The sequence below is a fragment of the Aethalodelphis obliquidens genome, unplaced genomic scaffold (assembly GCF_003676395.1).
Source record: "Aethalodelphis obliquidens isolate GAN/ISIS:26980383/991018 unplaced genomic scaffold, ASM367639v1 scaffold8, whole genome shotgun sequence".
NCBI classification, from domain to species: Eukaryota; Metazoa; Chordata; class Mammalia; order Artiodactyla; family Delphinidae; genus Aethalodelphis; species Aethalodelphis obliquidens.
Genome location: NW_020837952.1, coordinates 56514436 through 56530093, shown reverse-complemented (window position 1 = coordinate 56530093; position 15658 = coordinate 56514436). Strand labels below are relative to the sequence as shown.

The 15658-nt window shown below is 41.4% G+C and overlaps 1 protein-coding gene across 12 annotated transcripts in view; it reads right to left on the bottom strand.

The window, feature by feature from the left end:
* TNRC6B (trinucleotide repeat containing adaptor 6B) overlaps positions 1–15658 on the bottom strand; it is a 261927-nt gene that overhangs the window by 77475 nt on the left and 168794 nt on the right. For all 12 annotated transcript variants that reach the window (XM_027107723.1, XM_027107726.1, XM_027107725.1 and 9 more), the window contains one exon: positions 7159–7246. In XM_027107723.1, coding sequence (XP_026963524.1) covers positions 7159–7246 — 88 coding nt within the window. The remainder of the gene's footprint in view (positions 1–7158; positions 7247–15658) is intronic.

The following is a 15658-nucleotide window of genomic DNA, read 5'->3' as shown; positions in this document are numbered from 1 at the left end:
TGCAATGGTAAATGGGAGTGTTTCCTTAATTTCTCTTTCAGATTTTTCTTCATTAGTATATAGGAATGCAAGAGATTTCTGTGCATTAATTTTGTATCCTGCTACTCTACCAAATTTATTGATTAGCTCTAGTAGGTTTCTGGTAGCATGTTTAGGATTCTCTATGTATAGTATCATGTCATCTGCAAACAGTGACAGTTTTACTTCTTCTTTTCCGATTTGGATTCCTTTTATTTCTTTTTCTTCTCTGACTGCTGTGGCTAAAACTTCCAAAATTATGTTGAATAACAGTGGTGAAAGTGGGCCACCTTGTCCTGTTCCTGATCTTAGAGGAAATGGTTTCAGTTTTTCACCACTGAGAACGATGTTGCCTGTGGCTTTGTCATATGTGGCCTTTATTCTGTTGACGTAGGTTCCCTCTATGCCTACTTTCTGGAGAGTTTTTTTTTTATCATAAATGGATGTTGAATTTTGTCAAAAGCTTTTTCTGCATCTATTGAGATGATCATATGGTTTTTCTCCTTCAATTTGTTAATATGGTGTATCACATTGACTGATTTGCGTATATTGAAGAATCCTTGCATCCCTGGGATAAATCCCACTTGATCATGGTGTATGATCCTTTTAATGTGTTGTTGGATTCTGTCTGCTAGTATTTTGTTGAGGATTTTTGCACCTATGTTCATCAGAGATATTGGTCTGTAGTTCTCTTTTTTTGTGATATCTTTGTCTGGTTTTGGTACCAGGGTGATGGTGGTCTCGTAGAATAAGTTTGGGAGTGTTCCTCCCTCTGCTATATTTTGGAAGAGTTTGAGAAGGATAGGTGTTAGCTTTTCTCTAAATGTTTGACAGAACTTGCCTGTGAAGTTATCTGGTCCTGGGCTTTTGTTTGTTGGAAGATTTTTAATCACAGTTTCAATTTCAGTGCTTGTGAATGGTCTGTTTATATTTTCTGTTTCTTCCTGGTTCAGTCTCAGAAGGTTGTGCTTTTCTAAGATTTATCCATTTCTTCCAGGTTGTCCATTTTATTGGCATATAGTTGCTTGTAGTAAACTCTCATTACCCTTTGCATTTCTGCAGTGTCAGCTGTTACTCTTCCGTTTTCATTTCTAATTCTGTTGATTTGAGTCTTTGCCCTTTTTGTCTTGATGAGTCTGGCTAAGGGTTTATCAATTTTGTTTATCTTCTCAAAGAACCAGCTTTTAGTTTTACTGATCTTTGCTACTGTTGCCTTCATTTCTTTTCCACTTATTTCTAGTCTGATCTTTATGATTTCTTTCCTTCTGCTAACTTTGGAGTTTTTTTGTTCTTCTTTCTCTAGTTGCTTTAGGTGTAAGGTTAGGTTGTTTATTTGAAATGTTTGTTTCTTGAGGTAGGACTGTATTACTATAAACTTCCCTTTTAGAATTGCTTTTGCTGCATCCCATAGGTTTTGGTTGTCGTGTTTTCACTGTCATGTGTTTCTAGGTATTTTTTGATTTCCTCTTTGCTTTCTTCAGTGATCTCTTCGTTATTTAGCAGAGCACTGTTTAGCCTTTACGTGTTTGTATTTTTTTACAGATTTTTTTCCTGTAATTGATATCTAGTCTCATAGCGTTGTGGTCAGAAAAGGTACTTGATACGATTTCAATTTTCTTAAATTTACCAAGGCTTGATTTGTGACCCAAGATATGATCTATCCATGAACATTCTCATGGAGAATGTTCCATGAGCACTTGAGAAGAAAGTGTATTCTGTTGTTTTGGGATGGAATGTCCTATAAATACCAATTAACTCCATCTTTTTTAATGTATCATTTAAAGCTTGTGTTTCCTTACTTGTTTTCATTTTGGATGAGCTGTCCACTGGTGAAAGTGGGGTGTTAGAAGTCCCCTACTATGATTGTGTTACTGTCAGCTTCCCCTTTTATGGCTGTTAGCATTTGCCTTATGTATTGAGGTGCTCCTATGTTGGGAACATAAATATTTACAATTGTTATATCTTCTTCTTGGATTGATCCCTTGATCATTACGTAGTGTCCTTCTTTGTCTCTTGTAATAGTCTTTATTTTAAAGTCTATTTTGTCTGATATGAGAATTGCTACTCCAGCTACAGGGTCTCCTGTAGATAGCAATATATACGGGTCTTGTTTCTGTATCCATTTAGCCAGTCTACGTCTTTTGGCTGGAACATCTAATCCATTTACATTTAAGGTAATTATCGATATGTATGTTCCTATTACCATTTTCCTAATTGTTTTGGGTTTGTTACTGTAGGTCTTTTCCTTCTCCTGTGTTTCCTGCCTAGAGAAGTTCCTTTAGCATTTGTTGTAAAGCTGGTTTGGTGGTGCTGAATTCTCTTAACTTTTGCTTATCTGTAAAGGTTTTAATTTCTCCATCGAATCTGAGTGAGATCCTTGCTGGGGAGAGTAATCTTGGTTGTAGGTTCTTCCCTTCCCTCACTTTAAATATGTCCTGCCACTCCCTCTGGCTTGCAGGGTTTCTGCTGAAAAATCAGCTGTTAACCTTATGGGGATTCCCTTATATGTCATTTGTTGCTTTTTCTTTGCTGCTTTTAATATTTTTTCTTTTATTTAGTTTGATTAATATGTGTCTCGGCGTGTTTCTCTTTGGGTTTACCCTGTATGGGTCTCTGTGCTTCCTGGACTTGATTGACTATTTCCTTTCCCATGTTAGGGAAGTTTTCGACTATAATCTCTTCAGATATTTTCTCAGTACCTTTCTTTTTCTCTTCTTCTTCTGGGACCCCTGTAATTCCAATGCTGGTGTGTTTAGTGTTGTCCCAGAGGTCTCTGAGATTGTCCTCAGTTCTTTTCATTCTTTCTTCTTTAATCTGCTCCCTGGCAGTTATTTCCACTATTTTATCTTCCAGGTCACTTATCCGTTCTTCTGCCTCAGTTATCCTGTCATTGATTCCTTCTAGAGTATTTTTAATTTTAGTAATTGTGTTGTTCATCACTGTTTGTTTGCTCTTTAGTTCTCCTTGATCCTTGTTAAATGTTCCTTGTATTTTCTCTATTCTGTTTCTGAGATTTTGGATCATCTTTACTATCATTACTCTGAATTCTTTTTCAGGTAGGTTGCCTATTTCGTCTACATTTGGTCTTGTAGGTTTTTACCTTTCTCCTTCGTCTGTAACATTTTTTTGTCATTTCATTTTTTTTTTTTTTTTGATGGGTGGTGCTGTATTCCTGTCTTACTGGTTGTTTGGCCTGAGAGGTCCAGCACTGGAGTTTGCAGGCAGTGGGATAGTGCTGCGTCTTGGTGCTGAGATGAGGACCTCTGGGAGGCCTCCCTCCGACTGATATTCCTTGGGGTCTGAGGTTCTCTGTTAGTCCAGTGGTTTGGACTCGGAGCTCCCACCACAGGAGCTCGGGCCCGACCTCCGGCCTGGGAACCAAGATCCCGCAAGCCCGTTGCTGGGGGTTCCTCCCGTCCCCTTAGGTGTCCGTGGTCCCCCACTGGTGCCTGGTAGGTGCCCTAGTTGTGAGGAGATGTGAATTCCACGTCCTCTTAGTATGCCATCTTGACTCCGCCAACCCCATTCACTTATTAAACTTTTTTTTTTTTTCTTTGCGGTACATGGGCTTCTCACTGTTGTGGCCTCTCCTGTTGTGGAGCACAGGCTCCGGACACGCAGGCTCAGCGGGCATGGCTCACGGGCCCAGCCGCTCCACGGCACGTGGGATCTTCCCGGACCAGGGCACGAACCCGTGTCCCCTGCATCGGCAGGCAGACTCTCAACCAGTGCGCCACCAGGGAAGCCCAAACAAACATTTTTTGACACTTTTGCACTGGGCACTGTCCTAGTTACTGGAAATACAAATATGAATAAAGTCTTGAGAAACTTAAAAGCCAGTCTAATGGGGTAGACAGAAAGAGATGATTGTAAAGCAATGGGGTAGGCTGAGAGAAAGATGTGGAAGCACTAGGAAGAGGCACCACAAATGTTCGCTGACTGACTGAATGAATGACCCCATTATAGAACCTCTGGCACATTCTCTACCATTCTTTGCATTATAGCACATTTTATGCCTCCTAGTTGAGGTGCTGTCTCTACAGTGAGGTCAGAAACCACTAAGACAGTCACATGGTGAGCTTTGTGCTCGCTCCTTAAGTGCTAAATCAGAATCTAATTCTGAAATCACACAATGGTTCAGTATGATAAAACAATATCAAAGGCCATGTGTTAAGCCTAGATCCTGTGTCAGCCAATCTAGAACATTTCTGAACAAAAATGAGTGAATTTTTATTGTTCATAATTAACCATTTGAAATTTCATTTATGGTGATTTTCCTCTTTGCTGTAACTTTTAAACCAGTTCTTAATGCAGCTGCAAATACACGGGGGTGACTGTCCAGCTGTATATATGAAATTCTCTGCATAAATAATCCCAATTCACTCTCAAATAAATCCACACCATCTTTTATTTTAAATCATTTTTCTTAGTAGGATCCACAACGAAGGTTTACAGATGCACATTTTATTAATCACTTCTAGTATTGACGTTTCAGGTTAAAAAACATCGTTATCTATGTGAAGAATGAGGATGAACTGTACAATTGCCTAAAACAATCACTCTATTAGGCATCTTCCTGTAACCAGCCTTTGTTCAAGTTCCCCAGTGGCCAGCTTATAACCACGTATTCCCACAGACTGCAAAATCCAATTTTTGTAACAATTTATTAGATGAAATGTGAATGCCCTAAAGGAAGAAAGCCTTGGGGCTTCCCTGGTGGCGCAGTGGTTGAGAATCTGCCTGCCAATGCAGGGGACACAGGTTCGAGCCCCAGTCCGGGAAGATCCCACGTGCCACAGAGCAAGCCCGTGCACCACAACTACTGAGCCTGTGCTCTAGAGCCCATGAGCCACAACTATTGAGCCCGCGTGCCACAACTATTGAAGCCCGCATGCCTAGAGCCCGTGCTCCACAACAAGAGAAGCCACTGCAATGAGAAGCCCACGCACCGCAACAAAGAGCAGCCTCCACTTGCTGCAACCAGAGAAAGCTCACGCACAGCAACGAAGACCCAAGGCAGCCATAAATGGAAGGAAAGAAGGAAGGGAGGGAGGGAGGGAGGGAGGGAGGGAGGGAGGAAGGAAGGAAGCCTACACTGAGGTTCACTATCCCATCACTCCTGTAGGAAGGTCACTGCATGTGGGTACAATGCCCCTGATACCCTAGAGCTGGTGGACCCGCACATCACAACCTTGGTGACGTGGAATGTGGCAGTATCCACCAAGTATAAAAAAGAAGCCTCTGGGGGCTTCCCTGGTGGCGCAGTGGTTGAGAGTCCGTCTGCCGATGCAGGGGACATGGGTTCGTGCCCCAGTCCGGGAAGATCCCACATGCCGTGGAGCGGCTGGGCCTGTGAGCCATGGCTGCTGAGCCTGTGCGTCTGGAGCCTGTGCTCCGCAACGGGAGAGGCCACAACAGTGAGAGGCCCACGTACTGCAAAAAAAAAAAAAAAAAAAAAAGCCTCTGGGTCGTCATCTGACATTTTTATTCAGGCTCTTTACTGTCATTTTAGGCAGTTCTAACAAGCTCAGATTAGAAGCAGGTACCCTGACAGCATGAAGATGTGATGGTGAGCACACCACTATTAACAGAACCAGAAACACAATTAAAAGCAGACAAAACCTTAAAGAGCACAGTAGTCTATTACAGCACCAAACAATAATAAATATTCCTTTTAATTAAGTCTTGAAGAAAAGATAAATTACATTTCACATGTTTAATGTGGCAGCGTCATATGCAATCCAATTCAGAAAATATTTCCACTGTTTTTTTTTGTGCCCGCACTCCCAAATGATTTCAATAATTCAGAGAACAGAATAATGGGAAACACTCTATCCAACAGTGCTGGGGTAACTTGTAGTGTCCCTTGAGTTCGAATTTCTAGAGTCTGTTTCTAAATCTAGAGTTCCCTCTGAAGCTGGTAACTGTTTCCCCTCCATGAACTCAGCTTCAGTAACCTGGCTCCACAGCAGGGACCCTCAAACCTGCCTCACACTGAGGCCCTGCTTCCCAAGTGCTTCAGGTGGTGGTAACAAGAACTAGAGGCAAAGTGATTCTGCCGGGCACTTTGCAAAGGCAGAAATGCAACCGTGCCGAGCCAGAGTCTGCAGTGAAGTGGGGCAAGTTAGCTCAGACAGTGGCCAGGGCAGAGGGGCACGCTCTTCAGCAGAGGGGGCAGGGCGGGGAGGTCTACCCACTCTCTGTTCCCCACAACACTGTCAGGCAAACACTTCAACTAAGACGTGACAGTTGACAGCTGTCAGTCCTATGTCTTTTTTTCTTTTTTATAAATTTACTTATTTATTTATTTTTGGCTGTGTTGGTTCTTTGTTGCTGCGCGCAGCCTTTCTCTAGTTGCAGAGGGCGGAGGCTACTCTTCATTGTGGTGAGCGGGCTTCTCATTGTGGTGGCTTCTCTTGTTGCGGAGCACGGGTTCTAGGCACGCCGGCTCAGTAGTTGTGCCTTGCAGGCTCTAGAGCGCAGGCTCAGTAGTTGTGGCTCACGGGCTTAGTCACTCTGCGGCATGTGGGATCTTCCTGGACCAGGGCTTGAACCCGTGTCCCCTACATTGGCAGGCTGCTTCTCAACCACGGCACCACCAGGGAAGCTCTGTCTTTTTTTCTTTTAGCATCTCTTTTTCCCCAAGCAAATGCCTCAAAGCTGTGCAATACTATCTCCCCCAGAGCATGAAGCAAGCCCACCAGATCCTCTCTGAGGGAGATTTCTTTACAGAATTATCAAAAGGTAGACTCATATAAATGATAATGTTGTAGGTGGACCAGAAGGACAAGATCAGGGCAAATGGCAAGCTTTGAAAAGTTATTCTACAAGCTTAAGAAAATGGAGATTAATCATGACACAAATAAGGAAACAGTACAAGCATTTAAGTGTCGGTAACTCTCTTGCTTTTCTCAGTATTGTTTACTGTTGTTTTCAATAAAATCAGCTATAGCATTAATTTAACATCTACTTTATGGTAACAAATGCAGGTCTTTAACTTTCTCCCACTTTCAAATCTTAAAACTCTTAAGTAAATTAATGCCTCAAGTAGCATTAAGATTGTCAGGTATCCAAACTAAGGCAGTTACTTATTCTAGATGCTTGGCTACGTAAAGACAGACTTTAATTGGTAAAACCCACCTTCTGAGTGGCTTCTTTTTTCTTTTTATCCTCTTTCTTCCTTTTCTTGTCTTCCATTAACTGTTCTTCCCTTTCTTGCTCCTTCTCTCTGTTAAAGTAATGTCACACAAGGTTAAACATCTCTATCCACAGTTTATTTGTGTAGCAAATTAAATGCTTATAGATGGTAGGCAAGGCAACAAACATTTCATCTCTGACTGAGCAGAGCACAGTATTCTCCTTAAGCTAGGAGGATACATAAAACTCACCACATTTAGTCATCCCCTTTATTTTGGTTTGTAACCCCCTTTGCAAAACATGACATTAAGTTTGGTTTTAAAGAAACCCATTAAAGAGAGGCTTTATAATATCTTCCTAAACACACACACACACACACACACACACGAGATTAATGTATTTCCACTCAGCAAAGAACCTGATTTGAATATATGACAACATCCAGTTGGCTTCTGACAATATTCCTCACAAATAATGCAGAACATGACTTCAGTTTTGGTACACAGGTATTTATCATAACTTAGGTGTTTTCCCATGACAGCTTCAGAGCGGTGAACATAAAACCCTATGTTCTAAATTCCATATTTTTCTTCTGCATTATTAACACTGTATGTTTTACATGTTTTCTACTTGTGTTTTTAAGGCAGTATTGAAGGTCCTACAAACCCATGTATTCCCTATTGGGTGATTTGACAATTAAGATCATCAGGTTTTGCTCTCCTCAATTAAAATAAAACATAAAAAAAATCTAGTTGAAGAAACATGCTGAATCCTAAGAAACTGTAACTTATACCTCACATTTGAAAAATAACTGTAAAATGTAATATTTATTCTACTATATATTATATTCTTACATATAGTTTAATATTCTAATATATATAGAAGGCTGTCAACTTCTATGTATTGACTGGGAAAAATGCATAAACAACCACTGGTGTAACCTTGTGGTGTAGCCACAAGGCAGGAAACTCCAGACGCCATGCTTATTGAATTTCAGAGCTGGAAGGAGAGTTAGGGATCCAGCTCCCAGTTCCAACCTCTGAGCAGATGCTGCCTGCAGTACTTGTGATTTTAGGTGATCCGACACACCGAGTCCACGGTTGCACAGATATCACCTAGAAAAAGGCTAAATTAAATGTCAGAGAAATTAAAGAAAAATGTTGAATGTTTGCAGACGTGACAAAGATCACAAAGATGGTCCTTGAAGGACTCAAGTTTGGGGAGTGAAACTCACTCAACCTACCTAAAAGGAACTGAGGACCCACACTGAGGCACACTCTCATGAATAGGTAAATAATGCTTTATTTATAGAAAACAAGAACTAATAAACAAACAAAAAATAAGTGCTTTACCTATATATCAAGTTTTCAGTGGCTCTTTCTACATTCACAAATACTGCCCTTTCTCCTTCTGTATCTCTGGGCGTTAATATACAAAAGCCTAAAGTCCACGATTCATACTCCAAGGCAACTTCCATGAACACTTCAAAAATAAAATCAAGGAAGAGATTTTATTGTAATTTCCTTAGGTTTAAGGCTGGATTTCTTTGGAGTCAGATTGTGTGCCATCAGCCTAAGTGTGAAGTTCTTGGTGAAAATCCACTTGCAGCCGTGGACTGCTTTAAGAAAATGGACTTACGAAAATTGGCAAGATAGATGTTGACCATCTAAGGTAGGCTGGCCACAGATCCTGTTATATTTGGCTCTTACGGCCTCTCGCTTCCTCTGGCTGCAAATGGAAGAAGATGGGGTTCCTCATGACCCAGTTACTGTAACTTGATTTCCATATTTTAAACTAAAACTGACTACAGAAAAAGAGCAACCACAGCCTGAATATCTCCTGTTTAAATATTCAATGCTCTAAAAAGCATTAAGTTGCAAAACTAAAAGTTTATTTTTTAAATGCAATGTAGAAAAATAAAAAGCAGTCTTTTTTTTTTTTTAGAATTGTGTGATCCGTTTTATACATTACTATTTCAATATGTCAAGTGATAAACATTGGAAACAGAAGATAAAGCAGTAAGTCTTTAATGAGACACCTTTTTAAAAAACAACTAAGCTTTTCAAATATTTTTTCCTATAAACAGGTAATTCAGGGAAAGGGACTGAAATTTATGTTCACTACAAGCAGATTTATTTCCAAAACAAATATTTTTCAAAGCTTTCCAGGAGACAGGCTGTGCTTTCACCCTGATCTTTTACTCCGTGTGTTGGTAGAATTGAGTCTTCTCTTTAAATTTCACTTCCTTAGGAAGAATTTATTTTCCCAAACCAAGCCTGACTTAAAAACCTACCATTTGCTTAATAATGAATCAGAAAGTGTGGGGTTCACTTTTCTTCTAATTCGGTTGTGCTCTATCTTGGCTACACGTTAGTACCATTTGGGGAGCTTTAAAACATCTCTATGCTGCATCAGAGCCTAACAGGGGTGAAGAGGGCATCCATGCAGGGAAGGCATCTATGGTGGTGGTGATGGGAGATCCATTACATATGGGGGATTGACCAATAAGTAAATATATTAACGATGATGACAATCAGGTTTCTCACTACTGAAAAAAGGAGTTACCAAATGGAAAAGGAGAAATCTCAAATGAACCCTGTAACGTTGGATCAGAATTAGTTATTGGCATGAACTCATGATTTTTAACACATACAGACTGACATAACAAAAAAAGTAGATGTAACTTTGTGTGCCCATGTGTGTATATTTCCTTCATGTATGCAAACACACACGCTTATTGTCTAGCTCTATCACTGAGAGGGCTTGGGAACAAGCAACGTCCAAATACTGTAGGTATAACACACCTCGAACCCAGATTATGTCTTCTAAATATCATTCTTTACTAAGAGAACCAGAGTTCTTTGGAAAAAGAGCTAATTTGGGGGCTTGAACATGGAACACACAAAATGAGCCTGGAATGCCTATTTGCCAAGAAGCAAGGAAATCTACAAATGATGGGACACGTCAAATGGTCACAAAGGCTTGAAGGGGCTCCTACAAGCTACATCTGGGACAATATGACAATAAAAATAAGTAATGATAGTAACAGATTACAGGCCATTGCATAAAACAGGAAAACATCAGTCTATACAGATAGAAATAAGTAAATGAATACATTGAAAATGACAAGGAATGTAATAGAGTTTTAAAGCATCACACCATAAAAATACTTACTGATTATAAAAGAGAAAATAGTAATTATACAGAGGAGAAGCCTGGCAGACACTACCTTAATCAATAATCTATGTGAATATCAATAATGGGACAAACTGAAATTATGAGTCACCTGATTGGATGCTCTGAGAACACAGCATCACTCCTATGATACGTATAACCTGAATATCATCACGAGGAAACATCAAACAGCCCCAAATTGAGAGACATTTTAGAAAACTACTGGTTTGCAATCTTCAGAAGTTTCAAGGTAATGAACACTAAGGGAAGATTGGGGAAGTGTTCCAAATGGAAGGAGACTAAAGAGATACAACCACCAATTGCAAAGTGTGATCCTTTTGCTATAAAGGCCATTACTGGGGCCAGTGTTAAACCTTGAAAAGGAGCTAAAGATTAAATGGTAGTAATGTATCAGTGTTAATTTTTTTTTGATGGTTTTATTGTGCATATATAGGAGACTGTTCGTGTTTTTTAGAAATACACTAGTATTCTAATTATTGGGGAAAGGATGCATGTGATGGGACATTGGGTCAGCAATTTTTTTTTTAATTATTAAGGGAAAAAAGTGTTGTGTTTTTTTCCCCAAAATCATAGTTGTAACTTTTCAGTAAGTTCAAGGTTGTTTCCCAAAACAAAACACCAAAAAACAAACATCAGTAAAACCACTGCCCAGGCAGTACTCCAGATCAATTACATAGGAATCAATGGGGTTTTTTCCCCACAGCCCCCACCCCCAAGTGGTTCTAACATGTAGTTGGAGTTGAGAACAACTACTCTAAATTCCTGTGCTAAGCCTACACTTTAAAACATATCTATTTATACTTCAAAAATCAAACCTCCCATACAACAATCAAATACAAATGGCAGGGACTAGATGGGTCTCAGTTAACCTTCAAATACTTCTAGATCTAGAAGCAGGAGAAATCATTGATACTTTCCCCCATCTCTAAATACACAACCAGATACAAGCGTAAACACTGTAATCGAGAATAAATCTACAATGATAAAAAGCCAAAACTACTCTTAAAAAATGTCCAAAGTGAAGAAAATCAACGGTTTCCTTCTTTCTTCTTCTTCTTTTTTCTTTTTTTATAAATAACCATTAGTTGCAAGAAGTATGTACAAGTGAGTTTTATTTTGTTTTGTTTTTTTTTGCGGGCCTCTCACCGTTGTGGCCTCTCCCATTGCGGAGCACAGGCTCTGGACGCGCAGGCTCAGAGGCCATGGCTCACGGGCCCAGCCGCTCCGCGGCATGTGGGATCTTCCCAGACCAGGGCACGAACCCATGTCCCCTGCATCGGCAGGCGGACTCTCAACCACTGTGCCACCAGGGAAGCCCACAAGTGAGTTTTTTTTGAGAAAGGCAATATCTGAATAAAAGGGGAGATTATCCAATATTCACCTGAGCTGAGGCAGAGCAAGACTCCTGTTTTGCATGCAAGTTCAGAACACTGAAGAATAACGATGCTGACATTCCTAAAAACCTGCTGCTTCTCACATCCAAAGCCTCCAAGGGTCTGAGGCCATGCTGGGGATGTCCAGAGCTGTAATATCCAGATGACAATTCCCTCGAGCTGACATCCAGGGCCATTCACAGTACAGTTCCAAATTCTACACTTCCCTCATCCACTGTGCAGACCTGACACAAAAACCTTCCTCCTTTTTGTTGCCCAATGACATCTTACCCCGTTGTCAAGCCTTAGCTCAATATCTGTCTGCTTCAATAAAGCCTTCCCTGACAACTCCAATTCATAAGAAACTCGCCCTCCTCTGTACACCTCACCACCTCTGCCGTGCCTCTTGTCTGGCCCTCGAGGGGTTCCAAGGCAGATGCTATCAGTCACTGGCAGCACCAGAGCATGTAAAATGACTTTTCTATAGCATGGCTGCTTTGACCAGGGCTCTGGGAGAAAGAGCTGGTTTGGGGGCTCCTCTGTGTCTCACTTCCCTTCTACCAGGATGCCCAGGAACTGACCCATTTCTTTAACAAACATCTGTGAGCTAGGCACTTTCCTAAGCACTGGAGATCAGCAGAAACAAAACCAAACCCCAGCTCTCGGGCGGGCTTACGTTCCAGTGGGGTAGATAGGCATCAACCAAGATACGACGAAGTACACGTATCAAATATACATTTCAGGTGGCAACAAGTGCCTCGAGGAGGACGGGGCAGGGTGAGCTGAAGAAGGGTTAGAAAAGGCCTCTCTGATAAGGTGGCCTAGGAATGGAGACCCACGAGGCGAGGGAGATGCGACTACCTGGGAGAGAGCACTCCAGGCAGAGGGAACAGTAAGTGTGAAGGAATGACACAGGGGTGTTTGGCAAGGAGGCTGGAGCAGAGGGAGTGAGGGAGACAGCGGCAGATGAGGTCAGAGAGGGAGCAGGGCTCTCGTGAGAGTGACTGCACTTTTCAAACTAACCGGGACACATCTCCTGATAACTGAGTAAGGAAGCAACCTGGGACTGGGGTGCACACACATAACCAACACTTCCGATACCTCTAATTCTCACCTTCAATGAAAAGGCCCATTTCTCCCCTCCGGGTCAACACTTCCAGAGCTCCTGCTTCTGTCCCAGGGGCTGGCATGCCTCCCTCAGAGCACCCATCACACTGTAGAACAGCAAGCCAAATAGGTCTACGTTTGCTACCAATGAAGTCTCTGGACGCAGGGGAGTTGCCCTTTCTCTTATCATATGCACTGAGCACAAATACCAGGACACACTAGGCCCTCTACTAAATGTTACCAAAATGCATGATTACGGAGCAAGCGACACTTTTCTATCCCTTCCGTGGGACACGTGTTCAAGAGAAAAGCCTCAAAGCACCTAATTAAATCACTTAACAAACATACGCTGAGTTACTATTATGTGCCAGGTCTTAATCTAGGCACTGGGCATGTAACAGTGGCCTCAGAGGCTGACAGTCTAGACAGAGACAGACACACACATACACAACACCAGGAAATCATTACAAATGCCATGAAGAGAATAATGCTGGGAAAGGGGCTAGAGAGTGACCAAGAGGGAAGGGACAGGGAAGATGGTGAGCTACTTTACACAAGATGCTCCCAGAAGGCCTCTCTCAGGCAGTGAGAGACCGAAATGCAGAAAATTATCTGGGAGAAGAGTGACCAACCAGGCTGAGAGAACAATAAACACAAGGGTCCTGAGATGGAACAGTGCATGGTGTGTATTTGGGGCTTTATTTTTTGGGGGGAGGAATATTCTTCTCTCTCCCTTCCCCAACCCCCCACAGCAAAACCCCACACACACCCTTCAGAGTTTTCTGTACTTATCTTGTAATAGTCCTTGCTCACATCAAAAGAACTAGGCATTCCATTTCTTAAAAGCTTCTGTTCTACGTCCGTCCTTCCTTCCTTCTTTATCTCAGTGCCCACTTCACGCCAAGCACTGTGCTAGAGGCCAAGATCCAGCAGCAAACTAGATGCAGTGCTGTTGTCCTCCTGGAGCTCTCAGTTTAAATTTTTGTGTGATAATTTTTAAAATTTTTTATTTATTTATTTTGGCTGAGCTGGGTCTTCGTCGCGGGGTGCAGGCTTCTCTAGTTGTGGCACGTTGGCTTAGTTGAGGCATGTAGGATCTTAGTTCCCCCACCAGGGATCAAACCCGGGCCCCTTGCATTGGCAGCATGGAATCTTAACCACTGGACCACCAGGGAAGTCCCTCAGTTTAAATTTTTAAACAGCTGCATCTCGCCTCACAGTTCAGACAACATCTTCAAGGGAGGAACCTCTGCTCTTGCTCTGCGCTCCATCTTTACCAGCACTCTGGGGTACTCTGAAGACAGGTTACAGTGTCATTGGTGTTTTGAAAGTACCAGAACCTTGGATATGTGAATTCATAGTTTGTAATAATCTAGGTAAGAGATCAACTTCTTCCCACAAACTAGAATCATGACCAATGATTCCTGAATTGCTCAAACCCAAACCCATCATGCCTCAAACATCAAGTAGAGGTAGGACTGACAATTTCATACTTGAAAGCAGTAATCACCAATATGCTGACTGGAGTGTAAAGATACTAAGAACCTCAATTCAGCTAAACAGACAGGGTTCATCTTAACAGGAAAATGTGTCCAGATATAAAGAGCATCTTTCTTTTCTTGAAGGTGGGGATAACTGGCCACAACACCTGATGCTCTCTGGTCAGTAAGTGTGGCGGCACCTTTGGTCCCAGTTCCTAACCAACTCTACACAATTGAGGCAGACAGACCCGAACGGATACAACAGATCCATCCAACATGTGAAACATGCCAGAAGCAAACCAATACCGTAAAAGAACAAGCTATCAATACATCAACAACTTGGATGAATCTCCAGGGAATTATGGTAAGTGAGCCAATTGTTGTAAGGGAGTCCCAAAAGCTAATCCCAAAGGTTACATCCTGTATAATTCTATTTACAGAACATTCTGAAATGAATGTTGCTGTCATGAATGTTGTCAATGAATGAAGTAGTTGTTAGGGATTGAGGGGTTGAGGTGGGGTGAGGCAGGGTGATTATAAAAAAGGGTGACACTAGTGGTCCTTATGGTGATGCATCTTCTGTATCTTGTTAGTGGTGGTGGATACACGAACCTACATGTGACAAGACTATAGAACTAAACACACACATACACAAATAAGCACAAGTAAAACTGGGGAAATCTAAAGAAGATCGGTGAGTTATATCTGTCAGTATCTTGGCTGTAATACTGTACCACAGTTCTGCAAGAAGAAACCATCGGCAGAATCTGGGTAAAAGGTACCTGGAATCTCGACGTGTTATTTCTTACAACTGCATGTGAATTTACAATTATCTCAATAAAGATATTAATTTAAAAAAAAGAGCCTCAAACATTGACTCATCTTTTAGTTATCTGTTTAAAATTTTTTAAGGACTTCTACTTTAAACAATTCTTTTAACAGCTCTTTATGAAAGTCACATAAGAGTCAAAAAGAATTTTAGAAAACATTTTAGTCCTGACATTCACAGAAATGCATTCCGTCAAATATTCTAGAATCTACCCTTCACTCTAATGTATTCAAATTGTTACAGTTTTATCAGTCAAGGTTCCTTGCGTCTTCAGTACGTTAGATTTGTGATAAATATGATACCACAGGATATTTAAAATGCTCCTCTACCATGCAATTCGTAACATCATCCTTCTACTGAGAATTTTAGTGCTGTACTAGTAATAAAAGCTATTATTTGACTTTGCGGTGGATAAGTGCATCAATTCAGCCAATATCAACTCCAAGCCCCTTCTGGCCTATTTCCCAGACTCCCTTACAACTAGAGATTGAAATGTGACTTATGTCCTGCCAATAAGT